This window comes from Hyla sarda, chromosome 3 (genome assembly GCF_029499605.1).
Source record: "Hyla sarda isolate aHylSar1 chromosome 3, aHylSar1.hap1, whole genome shotgun sequence".
Classification (NCBI taxonomy): Eukaryota; Metazoa; Chordata; class Amphibia; order Anura; family Hylidae; genus Hyla; species Hyla sarda.
The window spans coordinates 246,015,192-246,031,447 of NC_079191.1; the positions used below are offsets into that span (position 1 = coordinate 246,015,192).

Genomic DNA, 16,256 nt, shown 5'->3' on the forward strand with positions numbered 1-16,256 from the left:
GGCCACTGCGCCGCTGATTGGCGCAGTGGTTCCAATTAGGGTTTTCACCTGTGCACTTCCCTATATTACCTCACTTCCCTTGCACTCCCTTGCCGGATCTTGTTGCCTTAGTGCCAGTGAAAGCGTTCCTTGTGTGTTCCTTGCCTGTGTTTCCAGACCTTCTGCCGTTGCCCCTGACTACGATCCTTGCTGCCTGCCCCGACCTTCTGCTACGTCCGACCTTGCTTCTGCCTACTCCCTTGTACCGCGCCTATCTTCAGCAGCCAGAGAGGTGAGCCGTTGCTAGTGGATACGACCTGGTCACTACCGCCGCAGCAAGACCATCCCGCTTTGCGGCGGGCTCTGGTGAAAACCAGTAGTGGCTTAGAACCGGTCCACTAGCACGGTCCACGCCAATCCCTCTCTGGCACAGAGGGTCCACTACCTGCCAGCCGGCATCGTGACAAGGATCGTGTTTCATGTTCCTAAAAGTTGCTTTTTCCACCACGGTGTCTATTTCTTTCTCATCGAGGTTTACGCCCACAAATGTACAGATTTTCTTCACAGCAGATCGAAGGTCCTGAAATAGAAAAAAAAACAACAATGACTTCAATACACATACGTAATAAAACAGTGAATGTGGGTTATAATGCCTCTACAGGTGGATTATGTGTGTTCCTACAGTGCTTGAGGAAGGGACAACACGTTGCAGATACTCTGCAGATTTTGTAGGCAGAAGTTAATCCAGCTGGAAAGGGGAAGTATTACACAAAAAGAAAGAGAAATACGCAATATAATGCACACCCACAATAACTGTAATCCAAAAAGTATACCTTTATTACATATAAATAGTACAAAAAGCAGACAATACAGTTAAAACCAATTAAAAAAGGCCCAATTGGCCACTGCACAAACGAGGGGGGGGGGGGGGGAAACCCCCTACCATAAGGAAGGGGAGAAACCCCACCCAGGGCACCTGCCTCCACAAATACTCAGGTTATCAACCTATCATACAACAAGAATATTAAATCAATACAGTCCTGTCCCCACAACACCAATAATATGTATACAACCTGAATATCCTCAGTATATAGCACAGGGAACTGGTAGTAGAGGACAATAGATGGAGGAGTATATGGCAGGTGCCCCCCCTTTAGGAAGATGCACTAGCCGTGTGTCCCCTTTAGCTGAGCTTGCTGAGAAATGAGAGAGATGCAGAGAAGATGGCTGCTATACTAGCTGATGATGTCACCAGAGTTCATAGGTGCAAGCTATGGTGGCTGAACTGGAACACACTTGTTCTAAGATATATGTAAATGGCCACTGGATGGTGCTGGTACAACATGAATAGTAAATTACACATTAGGAATACACTCATCTAAATTACAAGATACAAAATAATGTTGAAGGCATGACAGGGACAATGCTAGAAAAGTTTAAGTTTTAACCATTTAAAACTAAAGCTCCCAGTATGACCTAAACAGTGGTGAGGTTATGCTAGGAGTTGTTGTTTCACCCGTGACAACTGAAGAACTCACAAGTGACTAAAGCTCTGATGGGACAGTGAGGAGAATACACAATGATATCAGTGACTACAGGTGGCATCTTCCCTCTAGTCTTCCCTTATCTAATTCAGATAGTACATACCGCCAAGACTTCATCCAGCAAAATCTGAATATAATACTACCACACACTGTACCCTCTGAATATAATACTAACACACACCATACCCTCTGAATCTAATACTAACACACACCGTACCCTCTGAATATAATACTAACACACCGTACCCACCTGAATATAATACTGCCATACACTGTACCCTCTGACTATAATATTACCACACACACTGTACCCTGTCCTGTGCCCTCATCATATTAATGCCCCTGTCCTGTGCCCCCAATATAATAATAATGTCCCCTGTCCTGTGCCCACTCATAATAATTATGCCTCGTCCTGTTTCCCCCACATAATAATTCCTTGTCCTCTTGCCCTCACATAATAATTCCCTCTGTCCTATGCCCCCACATATAATACTAATTCCCTAGGCTCGTCCTCCCCATCCATGTAACCCTGTGCCCCTCACATATAATTCCCCATCATGTGCCACATATAATGCCCCCTGTTCTGTGCCACTGACATAAAATGCCCCCTGTAATGTGCTCCTCAGATATAATGCCCCCCTGTAATGTGCTCCCCAGATATAATGCCCCCTGTAATGTGCCCCTCAGATATAATGCCCCCCTGTAATGTGCTCCCCAGATATAATGCCCCCTGTAATGTGCCCCTCAGATATAATGCCTCCTGTAATGTGCCCCTCAGATATAATGCCCCCATAGTGCCCCAAACGACCACGTTTTTGCCTGCGGTCGGGAAACCGCATACGGCCGAAAACGAAGCAGACCGGAGGCTGCGGTTCACTCCGGTCGGCTCATAGACTTGCATTAAATACAGTTCCCGAATACGGCTGAGTGCGGGCGCCGCGATTAAGCCCCGCCCCCCTCCTCCAAACCGTATACGGGAACCGTATTTAAGAAAACGTGGTGTGAACCCAGCCTTATCCAGGATAATAGAAAACCTAGCAGCTTTCTTTCAGAAACAGTGACACTTTTGGCCTCAGTTTCACTGAAGGAAAGGAGCTGTAATACCACACACAACCCTTAGGACAGGTATAGTGCTGTTTTGGAAGAAATACACTATGTTTTGATTAATCCTGAATTACCCCTTTGATGTCTCTACACCACTGTACAGAAGTAATCTAATGAAAGTAAAGCCAACTGTCCACTATAATATAGGAAACCTGCTATGATGTTAGCTTGTCTACTGCACAATTCGAAAGAAGACATTTTGAAACTTTTATTTGCTGTAAATTAGAGTTCAAACATTAATATATATTGTAACACGTTTGCTGGACTGAGACTAGGGAATTGGCATCACAGTTGTCATATTCTATGTCTTTACACAGTAGTAAATTACAACCAGATGTCATAGTTGCCAACTACTATTATATAATACACATCTAATCATCAAATAAACCACTACTCACCTTTTTCATTTCCTCATATGTCACAAACAGTATGTTGAAATCCTCTTTGTGCGTGTACCAGCCTCTAACATGATCAAACCAGGAGCCACATGCCACTGTAAAATATGATGAAATGTATCTTTATACAATTTCTTTAAAAAATAAATAAAAAGCTTAAAGCATTGGGAATCACTCTTGCTTAACAACACTGCATCGTTTTAATTGTCTAATGTTTTTTTTGCAGGTTCACTTGACAACAGACTACCAAATTCCACAGTCATAGCCTGCAGTCTGTTTCTAAGGAGCAACTGTGATAAATCAATTACTGGGATCGTGTAGATCGTGTAAGGCTATGTTCACATGGCAGAATTATCGTGTGGAATTCCACATCGGAATTCCGCACAGAGATTTAGCAGCAGTCAAATCATTGTATCCGGTTTTGTGACCGGACTTAAAGGGGTTGTGCGCTGCCCTTCCTTTTGGAGCTCCGCACGCAGCGTCCGGAAGTTCATTACTCCGAACGCTGTGTGCGGGCTTCCGTGTTCCCGGCCACCGAGCGTGACGTCACGCCCGGCCCCCTCGTGACGTCACGCCTGCCCCCTCTACCAAAGTCTATGGGAAGGGGGCGGAAACCCGCACATAGCGTTCGGAGTAATGAACTTCTGGACGCTGCGTGCGGAACTCCGAAAGGAAGGGCAGCGCACAACCCCTTTAAAACCGTAGCATACTGTGGTTTTAAGTCCAGTCACAAAGCCGGATACGGGGCAAAAATGAGATAGTGACTCCAGTCGGTTCATTAAAGTGAATGGGTTTCAGCGCCGATCCAGCTGGAATGCAGGAGCTCCCGATTTTGACATTTCCCAGCAGCCATAGAGCTACCAGACGTAATGTGAATGCAGCCTAAGAAACATTAACGAGAGAAGATGTGGCCTGTTTGGTTAATTTTGCCCAGGGGGTTGGGAGCAGTTGCATTTCTCAGTAGAAGCAAAGAATCTTATTAGTCATGGTCTCATAAGGTGCCGCAATCTCTTAAACTAGTTATCTGGAGGGGGGGGGGGGGGGGGTTGGAACAATGCCCATTTTACCATATAGAAAAATAAACCTCTGCTCACCTCTGGTGCTTTGGTCCCTGGCTGCACTCTTCTTCCTGAGCTGCAGTGTGATGCTTTGGCCGGAGTTACAGTGTCATACTGCCGCTCAGCCGATCACTAGCCATAGCGATGTTCAACCTCATTCATTGGCTGAGCCACAATATGACATACTGGGGCCATGCGTCACGCTGCAGATCAGGAAGAGGATCGCAGCTGGTAACCGGAGGAGAACACCGGAGGCACTGCAGGAGCACTGCATTGTTCTAAACCCCTCCCAGCGGATAACCTTTTTAAAGGGGTTGGCCAGTGTATTTTTCAAATTTTTCCATTCTGCCTAGGCTGCAACAACAAAATCAATAAACTTTAATTTATCTCCCGACTCTCCCCCGGTAGCGCCGATATCGATCTCCAGTCCTTTGGCCAGGTCTTCTTCCTGCTTCTGGGGCCTGACACATCACACTGATGTTAGCAAAACACTGGCCACAGCAATGTCCCGCCTAGGCCTGTGATATGCTGAGCAGCAGTGTGATGTATCGGGCCGGGGCACCAGTTACATGACGCAGCTTAGGTATCTCTACGGCCGGCGATGTGACATGTTGGACACCAGAAGGGAAAAGAACAGGGATGAAGGACTGGAAACCAATATCGGCAGCATCAGGGGAGTGGAAGGAGGTAAGTTAAAGTTAATTAGTTTTGTTGTTGCAGCCCGGGCAGCATGGAAAAAAACAAACAAACATTGATTAATGCTTTTAATTGTCACATACAAAACAGTTTTCAGACTCCTCAGAGGTAAATACTTTCAGGCTGATGATACACAGCCTCTTCCACTTCAGAAGCAACTAACATAATGAAAGCAACATATATGCAGGGCTGGTCCCTATGTAGCCCCTTAACAAAGGAAGGGGTGACTTCACCAGTTCAATGTCTGCTCTGCAGGCCAGCACTCTGATACACAAGCCCAGGCCTACTATGTATACATGCCAACTGCACTCTCTCTTGCATTAACAAAGCTGTCTCTCACACACTTCATTTGGCATCAAAAGTCCTGCCTTTTTAGTAAATGGGCACCTTCATTAAAACTAATTATTGCTATTGCATGTTTTGTGTTTAAAAAAGCTGCCACTAGGTGTCTCCCTACTTGTACAGAGTACAGTGGGGCAAAAAAGTATTTAGTCAGCCACCAATTGTGCAAGTTCTCCCACTTAAAAAGATGAGAGAGGCCTGTAATTTTCATCATAGGTATACCTCAACTATGAGAGACATAATGAGAAGAAAAAAAAAAAGTCAACAAAATCACATCGTCTGATTTTTTAAGAATTTATTTGCAAATTATGGTGGAAAATAAGTATTAGGTCACCTACAAACAAGCACGATTTCTGGCTCTCGCAGACCTGTAACTTCTTTCTTCTTTAAGAGTCTCCTCTGTCCTCCACTCATTTCCTCTATTCATGGCACCTGTTTGAACTAGTTATCAGTATAAAAGACACCTGTCCACAACCTCAAACAGTCACACTCCAAACTCCACTATGGCCAAGACCAAAGAGTTGTTGAAGGACACCAGAAACAAAATTGTAGACCTGCACCAGGCTGGGAAGACTGAATCTGCAATAGACAAGCAGTTGGTGTGAAGAAATCAACTGTGGGAGCAATTATTAGAAAATGGAAGACATACAAGACCACTAATAATCTCCCTCAATCTGGGATCTCACCTTTGGTGTCAAAATGATCACAAGAATGGTAAGCAAAAATCCCAGAACAACACAGGGGGACCTAGTGAATGACCTGCAGAGAGCTAGGACCAAAGTAACAAAGGCTATCATCAGTAACACACTACGCCTCCAGAGACTCAAATCATGCAGTGCCAGACGTGTCCCCCTGCTTAAGCCAGTACATGTCCGGATCCACCTGAAGTTTGCTAGAGAGCAGTAGGATGATCCAGAAGAGGATTGGCAGAATGTCATATGGTCAGATGAAACCAAAATAGAACTTTTTGGTAAAAACCAACTCGTCATGTTTGGAGGAGAAAGAATGCTGAGTTGCATCAAAAGAACACCATACCTAATGTGAAGCATGGGGTGGAAATATCATGCTTTGGGGCTGTTTTTTTGCCAAGGGACCAGGACGACTGATCCATGTAAAGGAAAGAATTAATGGGGCCATGTATCGTGAGCTTTTGGGTGAAAACCTCCTTCCATCAGATGAAGTTGAAACGTGGATGGGTCTTTCAGCATGACAATGATCCCAAACACACCGCCCGGGCAATGAAGGAGTGGCTTCGTAAGAAGCATTTCAAGGTCCTGGAGTGGTCTAGCCAGTCTCAAGATCTGAACCCCATAGAAAACCTTTGGAGGGAGTTGAAAGGCCGTGTTGCCCAGCGACAGCCCCAAAACATCACTGCTCTAGAGGAATTCTGCATGGAGGAATGGGCCAAAATACCAGCAACAGTGTGTGAAAACTTACAGAAGTTTAAGAAGCCAACAAAGGGTATATAACAAAGTATTGAGATGAACTTTTGTTATTGACCAAAAATACTTATTTTCCACCATAATTTGCAAATAAATACTGTAAAAAATCAGACAATGATGTTTTATGGATTTTTTTTCTCATTATGTCTCTCATAGTTGAGGTATACCTATGATGAAAATTACAGGCCTCTCTCATCTTTTTAAGTGGGAGAACTTGCACAATTGGTGGCTGACTAAATACTTGTTTTGCTCCGCTGTACATTTCCCCCCTATCTCTTGCACAGACTTGGGACTCCTGCTGGGGACAGTGAACTGGGCGGATTATAAAATTTAAAAAGATCATGACAGGTTTAGCTAGCTGAGCCCCTGCCCTCTGCATGATGTCACTGCGTACCAGTGCTACCATTAATACCTAAGCGCTAGTACTAGGTCTTCTTCTAGTGGTTGGCAGCCCAGCCCAGAAGGTCAAACCATAAAAAATAAAGGTAAGAAAACTAAAATAAATACACATAAAAAAAAACTTCTAAAAGTACAACGTCACCAATAATAGCTGTAATGTTAATCCTGATCCAGTTGTCCTACAATAGACATGTGATATATCAAAATAAACATTAGATGATGCACACTTAAAAAAAGGTATTTTTCAGGTTTGTACTATATATATATATTTCCTTTACTTTCTTTTAACTCCTAAATGCACCAGGGCCCAGATGTACGCCCTGGACTGTTTAGTGACTGTGAAGTGAGTACAGGCGCTATCAGCAGCCGGGCACTCACCACTAATCGTGGACATTGGGAATCCTGATGATTTTTGTCATTAACAATTTAGATGCCATCATCAATGCCAATGAAAGGAGGATTGAATACCAGCATTGTGATCGTGGGCGTCTAATGAGTTAAAATAGTGGTTGGAGGTCTCTTATCCTCCTTTCCACCCAAACATTGCTCCTCTGATACAGTCTGCCATAGCCAGGCTGTATCAGTAGAGCGCCAATCTCACTGTACAATGCTATGCAAAAGCATAACATTGTACAATAAATGCAATCCATACATTGCATATACTGTATATGATGGTTAATTTTATCTTTGTGCTCTACGGCTACATTAGTTAAAAACTGGAAAAAATTACAAATGAGTTGCTTATAATCAGATAAAAAAAAATAATCGTATAATTACTATATTACCTTTCCCAGATACAAAGAACTCAATAAATGTTTCCCAATGTATTGTACATTTTATGTTTGACTTCATTTTGTAGAAGTGGTAAAAGGACACCAGGGCATCTTTTGGATTTCGACACACATATATAATCTGAAAAAAGGGAAATTCATTCTTTAATACAGTTTCGATTTAATGCAGGTCAATTGGCTAATAAATATTCAGTTATAAATAATGTTTTCAATGTTAAGTAAATGAATAACACATTTAAGAGGTATTTCAGTTAGTTATAACATTTACATGTTTTAACTCCCAGGGGTGGATTGTCCATTTTTTCTATTTACATACCCCCAGGTTTAGGCATTCCTCTGAAATATGGATGATTGCCATCTCCAGCCTTTCCCTGGATCCTGTTTGGCTCAAGACAACAGCTGATCACAGGGGGCTTCTTCTTCTCTTCCCTAACAAGCTAGCCCCCTGATGCTGTGTGCTGGCCAGCTAGACTCCCTGCCATTCCTGCATCACGTGATCTCAGCAGTCTGCAGAATGTGGGAACGCCACACCCCTGTCATAAGCTGTTGTCTCGAACCAAACAGGATCCAGGGAAAGGCTGGAGATGGCAGTGCTTCAACTTGACATGTGATCTCCATTTACTAAATACATTTATAATTTGTATTAAAATTGGTATTTTGGAAAATAAATTTCTTGTTTCATTCTGCTCAAAAAGGTTTTAAAAATAATTTAAAAAAATTGTGTTTACTGCTTACCTTCCTTCCTCCCCAGATGCAATTCATCTCAAGGAGTCGTGATCCTGCAACACAGCACTTCCAGAGTCAGCATTAGCTTATTGCTGGTTAGCCAATCGGTGGCCTCAGCTGTGTCATGCCTTAGCCAATGATTGGCTAAGTGGGCCATTCCTTGTGCTAACAGAGTCCTCATGAAAACAGCCGTGATGAGGTAGTGAGGAAGGTAAGTATAGGTTTTTCTTACCACCTGAAGTAAAATTCAACATGAAGGTTACTTTCCAAAATACCCCTTTTGGGCTCTTCCACTCTGCAGACATTTCGCAACCATATGTGTGTGTGTCTTCAACCTAGGACTGTGATGCTGAAACAATCTATTTAAAACTTTTAGGGGTGTATTGGATTTTCTCAAGGGGGATTTTACAGTCATGAGTAAAAGTATGCACACACAAATTCATGCAAGCAAAGGTTCACACAGTCAGCGCCCTTGTATAAAACTATATAAATGAACACTATGCCACTATACAATACACCTCAAAAAATTGTATTGCCTTACTATACACCTAAATAATGCTGTCATACTGTACACAATAATATGGTGCAATATGTAAACTTAAACTATATCTAACACTGACATACATTTTCCAATAAAATGTCAGCTAGTGCTGAAATAATAATAATACCATCAAATAGAGCCCAAGTGAAACTCACTACATATATTCATGTGTCCATACACATCATATAAAAACGAACTGGGGGGATTGGGGGGGGGCGTCACTAGGTTAAAACATTCAGGGCCTGTGCCCCAAATCAAAAGACAAGTGCCTCGAATGTCAGCTGCTGAGGGAGTCAATATATCAGTGTTTCCCAACCAATGTGCCTCCAGCTGTTGCAAAACTAGAACGCTCAGGATGCCCAGAAACCCAAAGGCTGCCTGGGCATACAGAGAGTTGTAGTTTTGCAACATCAGTAGGCACCCTGCTCAGGAAACACTGCCATACTCTCAGCGATCTCGGCCTTCCTGCTCAGCCCCTCCCCCTGCTGTATCACTGTGCATATTTACCCTGTACTGCAACTATGGATTTTAACCTTTTACTGTGCTGTAACTGCATATTATCATTGTACTGTTACATCACTTTGTATTGTCTTTTGTATTGTGACATCACTTTGAATATTTACTCTGTACTGTAACATCACTGTGAATTTTAACTGTGATGCCACTGCATATTAACCCTATGCTGTGACATCACTGTGTATTATCCCTGTACTGTGACATCACTGTTTGTATTATCCCTGTACTATTAAATCACTGTGTATGTTATCCCTATACTGTGATATCATGATGTGCATTATCCCTGTACTGTGACATCACTGTATATTATCCCTATACTGTGACATCATGATGTGTATTATCCCTGTACTGTGACATCACAGTGTTGTATCATCCCTGTACTGTCACTGTAAATATTCACCCTGTACAGTACAGGCATAATGTAACTCAGTGATGTCACAACACAGGGATAATACAGTGATGTCACAGTACAGGGATAATACATAATGATGTCACCATGCAGTATACTAACTTGTGTGGACCCGTGCTCCTGATGTTTTAGGTCCCTAGCAATGCCCCTAGACTAGAACCAGCCTGAAGCCCACTGGGTTCTAGAAGGTAATGAGACACGTGTGATGTTCATCCTCACTTACTGTATTCTCTATGTCTCACAGTTAATGGTTTATACAAGAAAGTGCCTCGGGGCTCCAAGCTACTCATCTCCTCTTCTCACTCTTCTAGCTAACATAGTTCTCCCTGGATTTCCCTTGAGGAAGACCTTGAGGAAGGCTGGGTTGATTTTTACTATACAGTGGTCCCTCAACATACGATGGAATACATACGGGGTGTCCCTGACGCTCCGGAAAGGCCTCTGCTTCCCCGGCATCTTCGCTCTTTGTCGCCGCCATCACGTTGCTATGCACGCCGCTCCTATTGGATGACGGGACGGCGTGCGCAGCAACGTGATGACGACGATAGAGAGCGCCGACGATGCAGAGGATCCCTAAGAGGAAGCGCCGGAGCCCCGAGGAGAGGTAAGTGAATGTCAGCGGACCACAGGGGGCACCGTAAACGGCCACCTGGTGGCAGCTGAAGCAGTCTGCGCTGCCGGATAGCCGTTTAAGCGATAGCCCGTGTGGTCCGCTGACATTCACTTACCTCTCCTCGGGGCTCCGGCGCGTCCTCTTCGGGATCCTCTGCATCCTCTGCACCAACATACAAAAGCATCGTACGTTGATGCTGCCTTAAACATGCAATGGCCTCTGAGAGGCCATCGTATGTAGAAATGATCGTATGTCGGGGCCATCGTAGGTCGGGGAATCACTGTACAGTGATGTCACAGTACAGGGATAATACATAATGATGTCACCATGCAGTATACTAACTTGTGTGGACCCGTGCTCCTGATGTTTTAGGTCCCTAGCAACACCCCTAGACTAGAACCAGCCTGAAGCCCACTGGGTTCTAGATGGTAATGAGACACTTGTGATGCTCATCCTCACTTACTGTATTCTCTATGTCTCACAGTTAGATGGTTTATACAAGAAAGTGCCTCCGGGCTCCAGGCTACTCATCTCCTCTTCTCCCTCTACTTGCTAACATAGTTCTCCCTGGATTTCCCTTGAGGAAGACTTTGAGGAAGGCTGGGTTGAGTAAGGGACCTCCCATTTTTATGGGATTTTTACTATATAAAGCCTTGGGACAATAGAAGGACCATTAGACGGACCATTGAGATGTCACGCAGACATTTCTCTGGAGTGGGGTTTCACACACTGCTCTTAGGAAGAATTAATTGCTTCAAGTATTGTGTTTTTCCTACTTTGATTTCTTATAATTATTTTTGAGTTTGATGTATGACAGATGGAATTTTTTTTATGACTATTACTATTAAGATAATTGGAATGTAATGTTAAAAATAGAAATATATTCCTATTTCTGCTCTTCTAAAACTGCCCAGAGACCAATATTATGCTCAAAAAGCCATTAATTAATGATAAAATCATCCATTAATATTGTAAGACAATACTTATGTGAATTACTTTTCCAGTCCTGAACTTCAGATCCCTTGGCGTTAGATAATAAGGCAGGTGAGATGTAAAGAGACGAGGAGATGGACGGCTTGTAAAGTCCTCGCTATTAATCTTCAATTCAATCCATGGCATTATATCCACAGTCTTACTTTCTTCCGTTCCGTTTCGATGGCCTTCATTAAAAATTAAGCTTAGAATTTGTTGTGTCCAAACTGTGCCTAAAATATAGTTTATAGATTTTATTATTTTTTCCAATTATTTTATTGAGCAGTAATACAAATTGTTAGTTTATTGGTTATAACAGACATTTTTGATAAAAGGTAAAAGTGAATATTTCTAAAACAGCATTTTCCTCTTTTTTCTTATCTTACTGTCTAATCACTATAGGGTTATGTTCATATGGGCCAGATTTCTTCTAGAAAGTTCTGTGTGGTGGTTGTAGAAAGCATAGAGGTTGTTGTAGTCAACAATGTATATGTCATGTGGCTGAGTAACGAACTAATACAATATTTCTCACGAAAGCTATTCCAGTATGTAAAGTGCAGGAATGAGACAAAACAACTTAAAAACTTTACTGTACTCCTTTTGCAATTCCAATAAATTACAGCACAGTTGCTTTAATAATGCTTTATTGGTTCCAACTTTGGAACCAGGAGTATAAAAGTTTGGTTACTGTCCCTTTAATTTGTGCTTTTTATAGAAGCTTTGCTGAATTTAGTAATCTTTAAGTGCCTTAGCACTAGTAATGTGTAATGTCTACTGATGATGTATGTGCAGAGATACTTTTTTTGCTCAGAACATTTAGTTGTGCTCAGCAGTTTGCATACCTTGACAGAAACGGTGAAATTTAGAAAATATAACTGATCATGCCATTTATAGGGAGCCAGCTTCCCTGCCTCTTCCCTGCCTCTGTGCACTCTGCTCTCATATGCTCACCCACAGTACGCTTACACAGGCAAAGGATCCTCCATGAATATTTCTGAGGTTGGCGGGCATATGGACCACAGGGGACGGAGGCAGGGAAGCTCTATATGCCCATTCACGCCTCCTGTTGCTCAAAACACAGCATTAGCATTCTAGTAACGGACCCTAATACTTCTTGTATATTACAAACGGCGGCCCTAGTTGGAGAGAGTTATAATGTAAGTTATTTTACTCTGGTTCACCTGCACTATAACCCTGTATATTGGGGTTAGTGCTGGTGACCCAGCTGTCAGTTTCCCTTTAAAGGGGTACTCCGCCCCTAGACATCTTATCCCCTATCCAAAGGATAGGGGATAAGATGTCAGATCGCCGGGATCCCGCTGCTGGGGACCCCCGGGATCTACCATGCGGCACCCACCTTTAGCGGCTCCCAGAACCGCTGGAGGTCCTCAGGCTGAGTCCATCTCGACCACGGGTACGGAAGATCATGACGTCACCACTCCGCCCCTGTGTGACGTCACACTCCACCCCACAATGCAAGTCTATGGGAGGGGGCGTGACAGCCCCCTGTTTTTTCCTCCTCCAAAACGCTTTAAAGGGGTACTCCAGTGGAAAACTTTTTTTTTTCAAATCAACTGGTGCCAGAAAGTTAAACAGTTTTGTAAATTACTTCTATAAAAAAATCTTTACCCTTCCAGTACTTTTTAGGAGCTGTATATTACAGAGGAAATCCTTTTCTTTTTTAATTTATTTTTTGTCTTGACCCCAGTGCTCTCTGCTGACATCTGATGCCCCTATTAGGAACTGTCTAGAGCAGGAGAAAATCCCCATAGCAAACCTATGCTGCTCTGGACAGTTGCTGATACGGGCATCAGGTGTCAGCAGAGAGCACTGTGGGTAATACAAAAAAGAAATTAAAAAAGAAAAGAATTTTCTCTGTAGCATACAGCTGCTTAAAAGTACTGGAAGGGAAGATTTTTCAATAGAAGTAATTTACAAATCTGTTTAACTTTCTGGCACCAGTTGATTTAAAAAATAAAAAAAAATTCCACTGGAGAACCTTTTTAATTTTTTTCCCCCTACAGACCCACATAAGGGCTGTTTTTTGTGCTATCAATTGTACTTTGTAATTATATCACTCACTTTACCACCAAATCTACAGTGAAAAAAAAAAAAATTATTATTTGTGGGCATTATAAAAAAAAAAAAAAAAATGACCTTGCATTTTATTTAACATTATATTTTAATAGTTCGGACATTTCTGATACCAGATATGTTTATGTTTATTTTTGTTTACATTATTTTATTTGAGAAAGAGGAAAAGGGGGTCATTTAAACTTTTAATAGGGAAGGGAAATTGCATCGCCCTAAATCCTGCTGTGCCTGTCCATGCACCCCCCAAATAAAACATTGTAGTTCTTGCATTCAAAGTCCTCCTGCTCACCGAGTAAATAGTAAATAATACTATTAATTGTGTGAACAGGAAGCAGAGCACCCAGGACAACTACAGACAGCGACATGACACACAGCGCCGGTCCTGTCAGTGTGCCATCTGTGCGGCTCCTTTACATGCCTGGGCTGCACTGTAATCCTCCTCTTCCTCCATGGTCCTCTAGTGTCTGTACTGTCTCTCATGCCTTGGCCTGCAGCACAGTCTTGTATCCCCTCTGGCGCTGAAGCATGCAGGGGGTGAGTGTAATGACTGCAGCAGTCATCTTTCATATGGCATTTGGGAGGGGGAGGAGAGGGCATTTTAGTTTATAAAGGATTGGGAGGGGGGTAGCTGTAACGAAAGAGAGAGTATCAGCAACCCATGCTTTATAGCAGTGTTTCCCAACCAGTGTGCCTCCAGCTGTTGCAAAACTACAACCCTAAGCATGTGCAGACATTCTGTAAGTTGTAGTGTTGCAACAGCTGGAGGAACATTGATTGGAAAACACTGCTTTATAGTGTATCTCCACCCACATAAGTTATAACCCAGGTCTCTAAACTGCCATCGGCTGCCCGGGCATGCTGGAAGTTGTAATTTTGCAACAGCTGGAGGTCCACAGTTTTGAGACCACTGCTATAAAATGTAACCCTTCCTCACCCCCATATTTCATAGTGTATTCTTTCTTCACCCCCATCCTGTAAAATGTATCCCTTCCTCACCCCCTTTCTTTAGGGTATGTTCGCACTGAGTAAGAATTCCGTGAGTGGAGGGGAAGGTTTCTGTTTGGGAGGGATGGGTTGCATGGGTTTGTATGTTTTTTGTTTATGTATGCTGTTTTAAAAAGTTTAATAAAAATTTCTGATTTAAAAAAAAATAAAAAAAAAGGAGAACTAAAAGTGTTACGACTTTTAGAAGGTGAGGAGGAAAAATGGAAGTGCACAAAGGAAAAGGGTTAAAAAAAAAATAAAGATGTACACAAAAATAAACATGAACATATGTGGTATCACCGCCTGCATAAATGTTAAAACTAAAATATGATATATAACGTTAATTAAACTGCACAGTCAATGGCTTATATGTAAAAAAAAAATACCAAAGTCTAGAATTGCATATTTTTGGTAACTTTGTGTACCCTAAAGTGAAAGCTGTGCTGTGATTGGTTGCTGTGGGGAAATCACTCCACTTCTTCTCTCACACAGTTTGATAAATGTGCAGTGCTCTGCATAGAATCAATAGTTCCCAAAAGTAAAAAAATTTTTTTTTGGGTTTGCCGTAGATTTTGTGGTGAATTGACTGATGTAAACAAAGTAAACAAAGTGAACAAAGTAAACAAGCTCTCATATGGGTCTGTAGGTGGAAAATTGAAGGTGTTGATTGATTTTTAGAAGTTAAGGTGGAAAAAAACAAAAGTGCAAAAATGAAAAAAAAAAAACCAATGTCCTGAATAGGTTAAGGGGTTGAAAAATAATTAATTTAAAATTTAACATTTTAAAATATAAACATTTTCTTCTATTACTGTTTTCTATTATCAATGTTTATTTTATTAAATATACTCTTTAAAAGACTACTCAAGGTTTACAACAAAATTTACAATTCAATACATAGCTATTTAGCAAAACTTGGTAACTTACCTGATTTTGGGTAGGTGACAAGAATCACATCACCATCCCTAATTTCCATGTGTTCTACAGCATCTATGATTTCAGGTGATGTCAAAATGTTCTCAAATAACATGCATTTATGTTTAAACATTACAGAATTCAGGGCTTCCTCAAGTGCCTCTCCGTCCATTATTGCTTCTTTAAACCTAAAAATGTTTCATTTGTACATATTTGTTAGAAAAAGTTATAAAAAAATGTAAATACGTTTTTTTAAAATTACCTTTTAGGCAAATTAGGTTTTTCCAATAGGATAAAGCAGTAATAGTTTGCTGTTAGGTCAGATAATGCTTATTTGTATATTTAACTTATAAAACTGTTATTTTGTACCAGTATCATGGTGTTTATGAATTCGTAGAATAGTAGAAGGAGGATCTATTAATGATTAACTTTGAACTGAAATTGACTGATAAGAAACCCTTGATACAGATTTTGCTTTGGCAATCAAGTTACTAAAAGAAAGGGTGCCCTTTTTAAAACCAGTGGCTTATAACACAACAAATATGTATAACAACACCATTTATAATTTTGTAGTCTTATATGGCAAAGTAGCCAGTGACATGTGATTGTGATCGGTGGGGGTTTGGCTGCTGAGACCCCCACCGATCACTAGAATTAAAGGACAGAGCACTGCACACCTTTGTTTCTGCTTGTATTTTCCCAAAAAGCGGAGCACATGGTATATGGCTGCCGTGACAAT

At 41.8% G+C, this 16,256-nt stretch overlaps 1 protein-coding gene across 2 annotated transcripts in view; it reads right to left on the bottom strand.

Annotated features, from left to right (window-relative positions):
- Nucleotides 1-16,256, bottom strand: part of LOC130362242 (amine sulfotransferase-like) — a 53,040-nt gene that overhangs the window by 10,597 nt on the left and 26,187 nt on the right. For both annotated transcript variants that reach the window (XM_056566404.1, XM_056566403.1), the window contains exons 2-6: nucleotides 15,530-15,705; nucleotides 11,552-11,760; nucleotides 7,745-7,871; nucleotides 3,026-3,120; nucleotides 446-559 (exon numbers count right to left, since the gene is read on the bottom strand). In XM_056566404.1, the coding sequence (XP_056422379.1) occupies nucleotides 446-559; nucleotides 3,026-3,120; nucleotides 7,745-7,871; nucleotides 11,552-11,760; nucleotides 15,530-15,689 (705 nt within the window). In that variant the 5' untranslated portion in view covers nucleotides 15,690-15,705. The remainder of the gene's footprint in view (nucleotides 1-445; nucleotides 560-3,025; nucleotides 3,121-7,744; nucleotides 7,872-11,551; nucleotides 11,761-15,529; nucleotides 15,706-16,256) is intronic.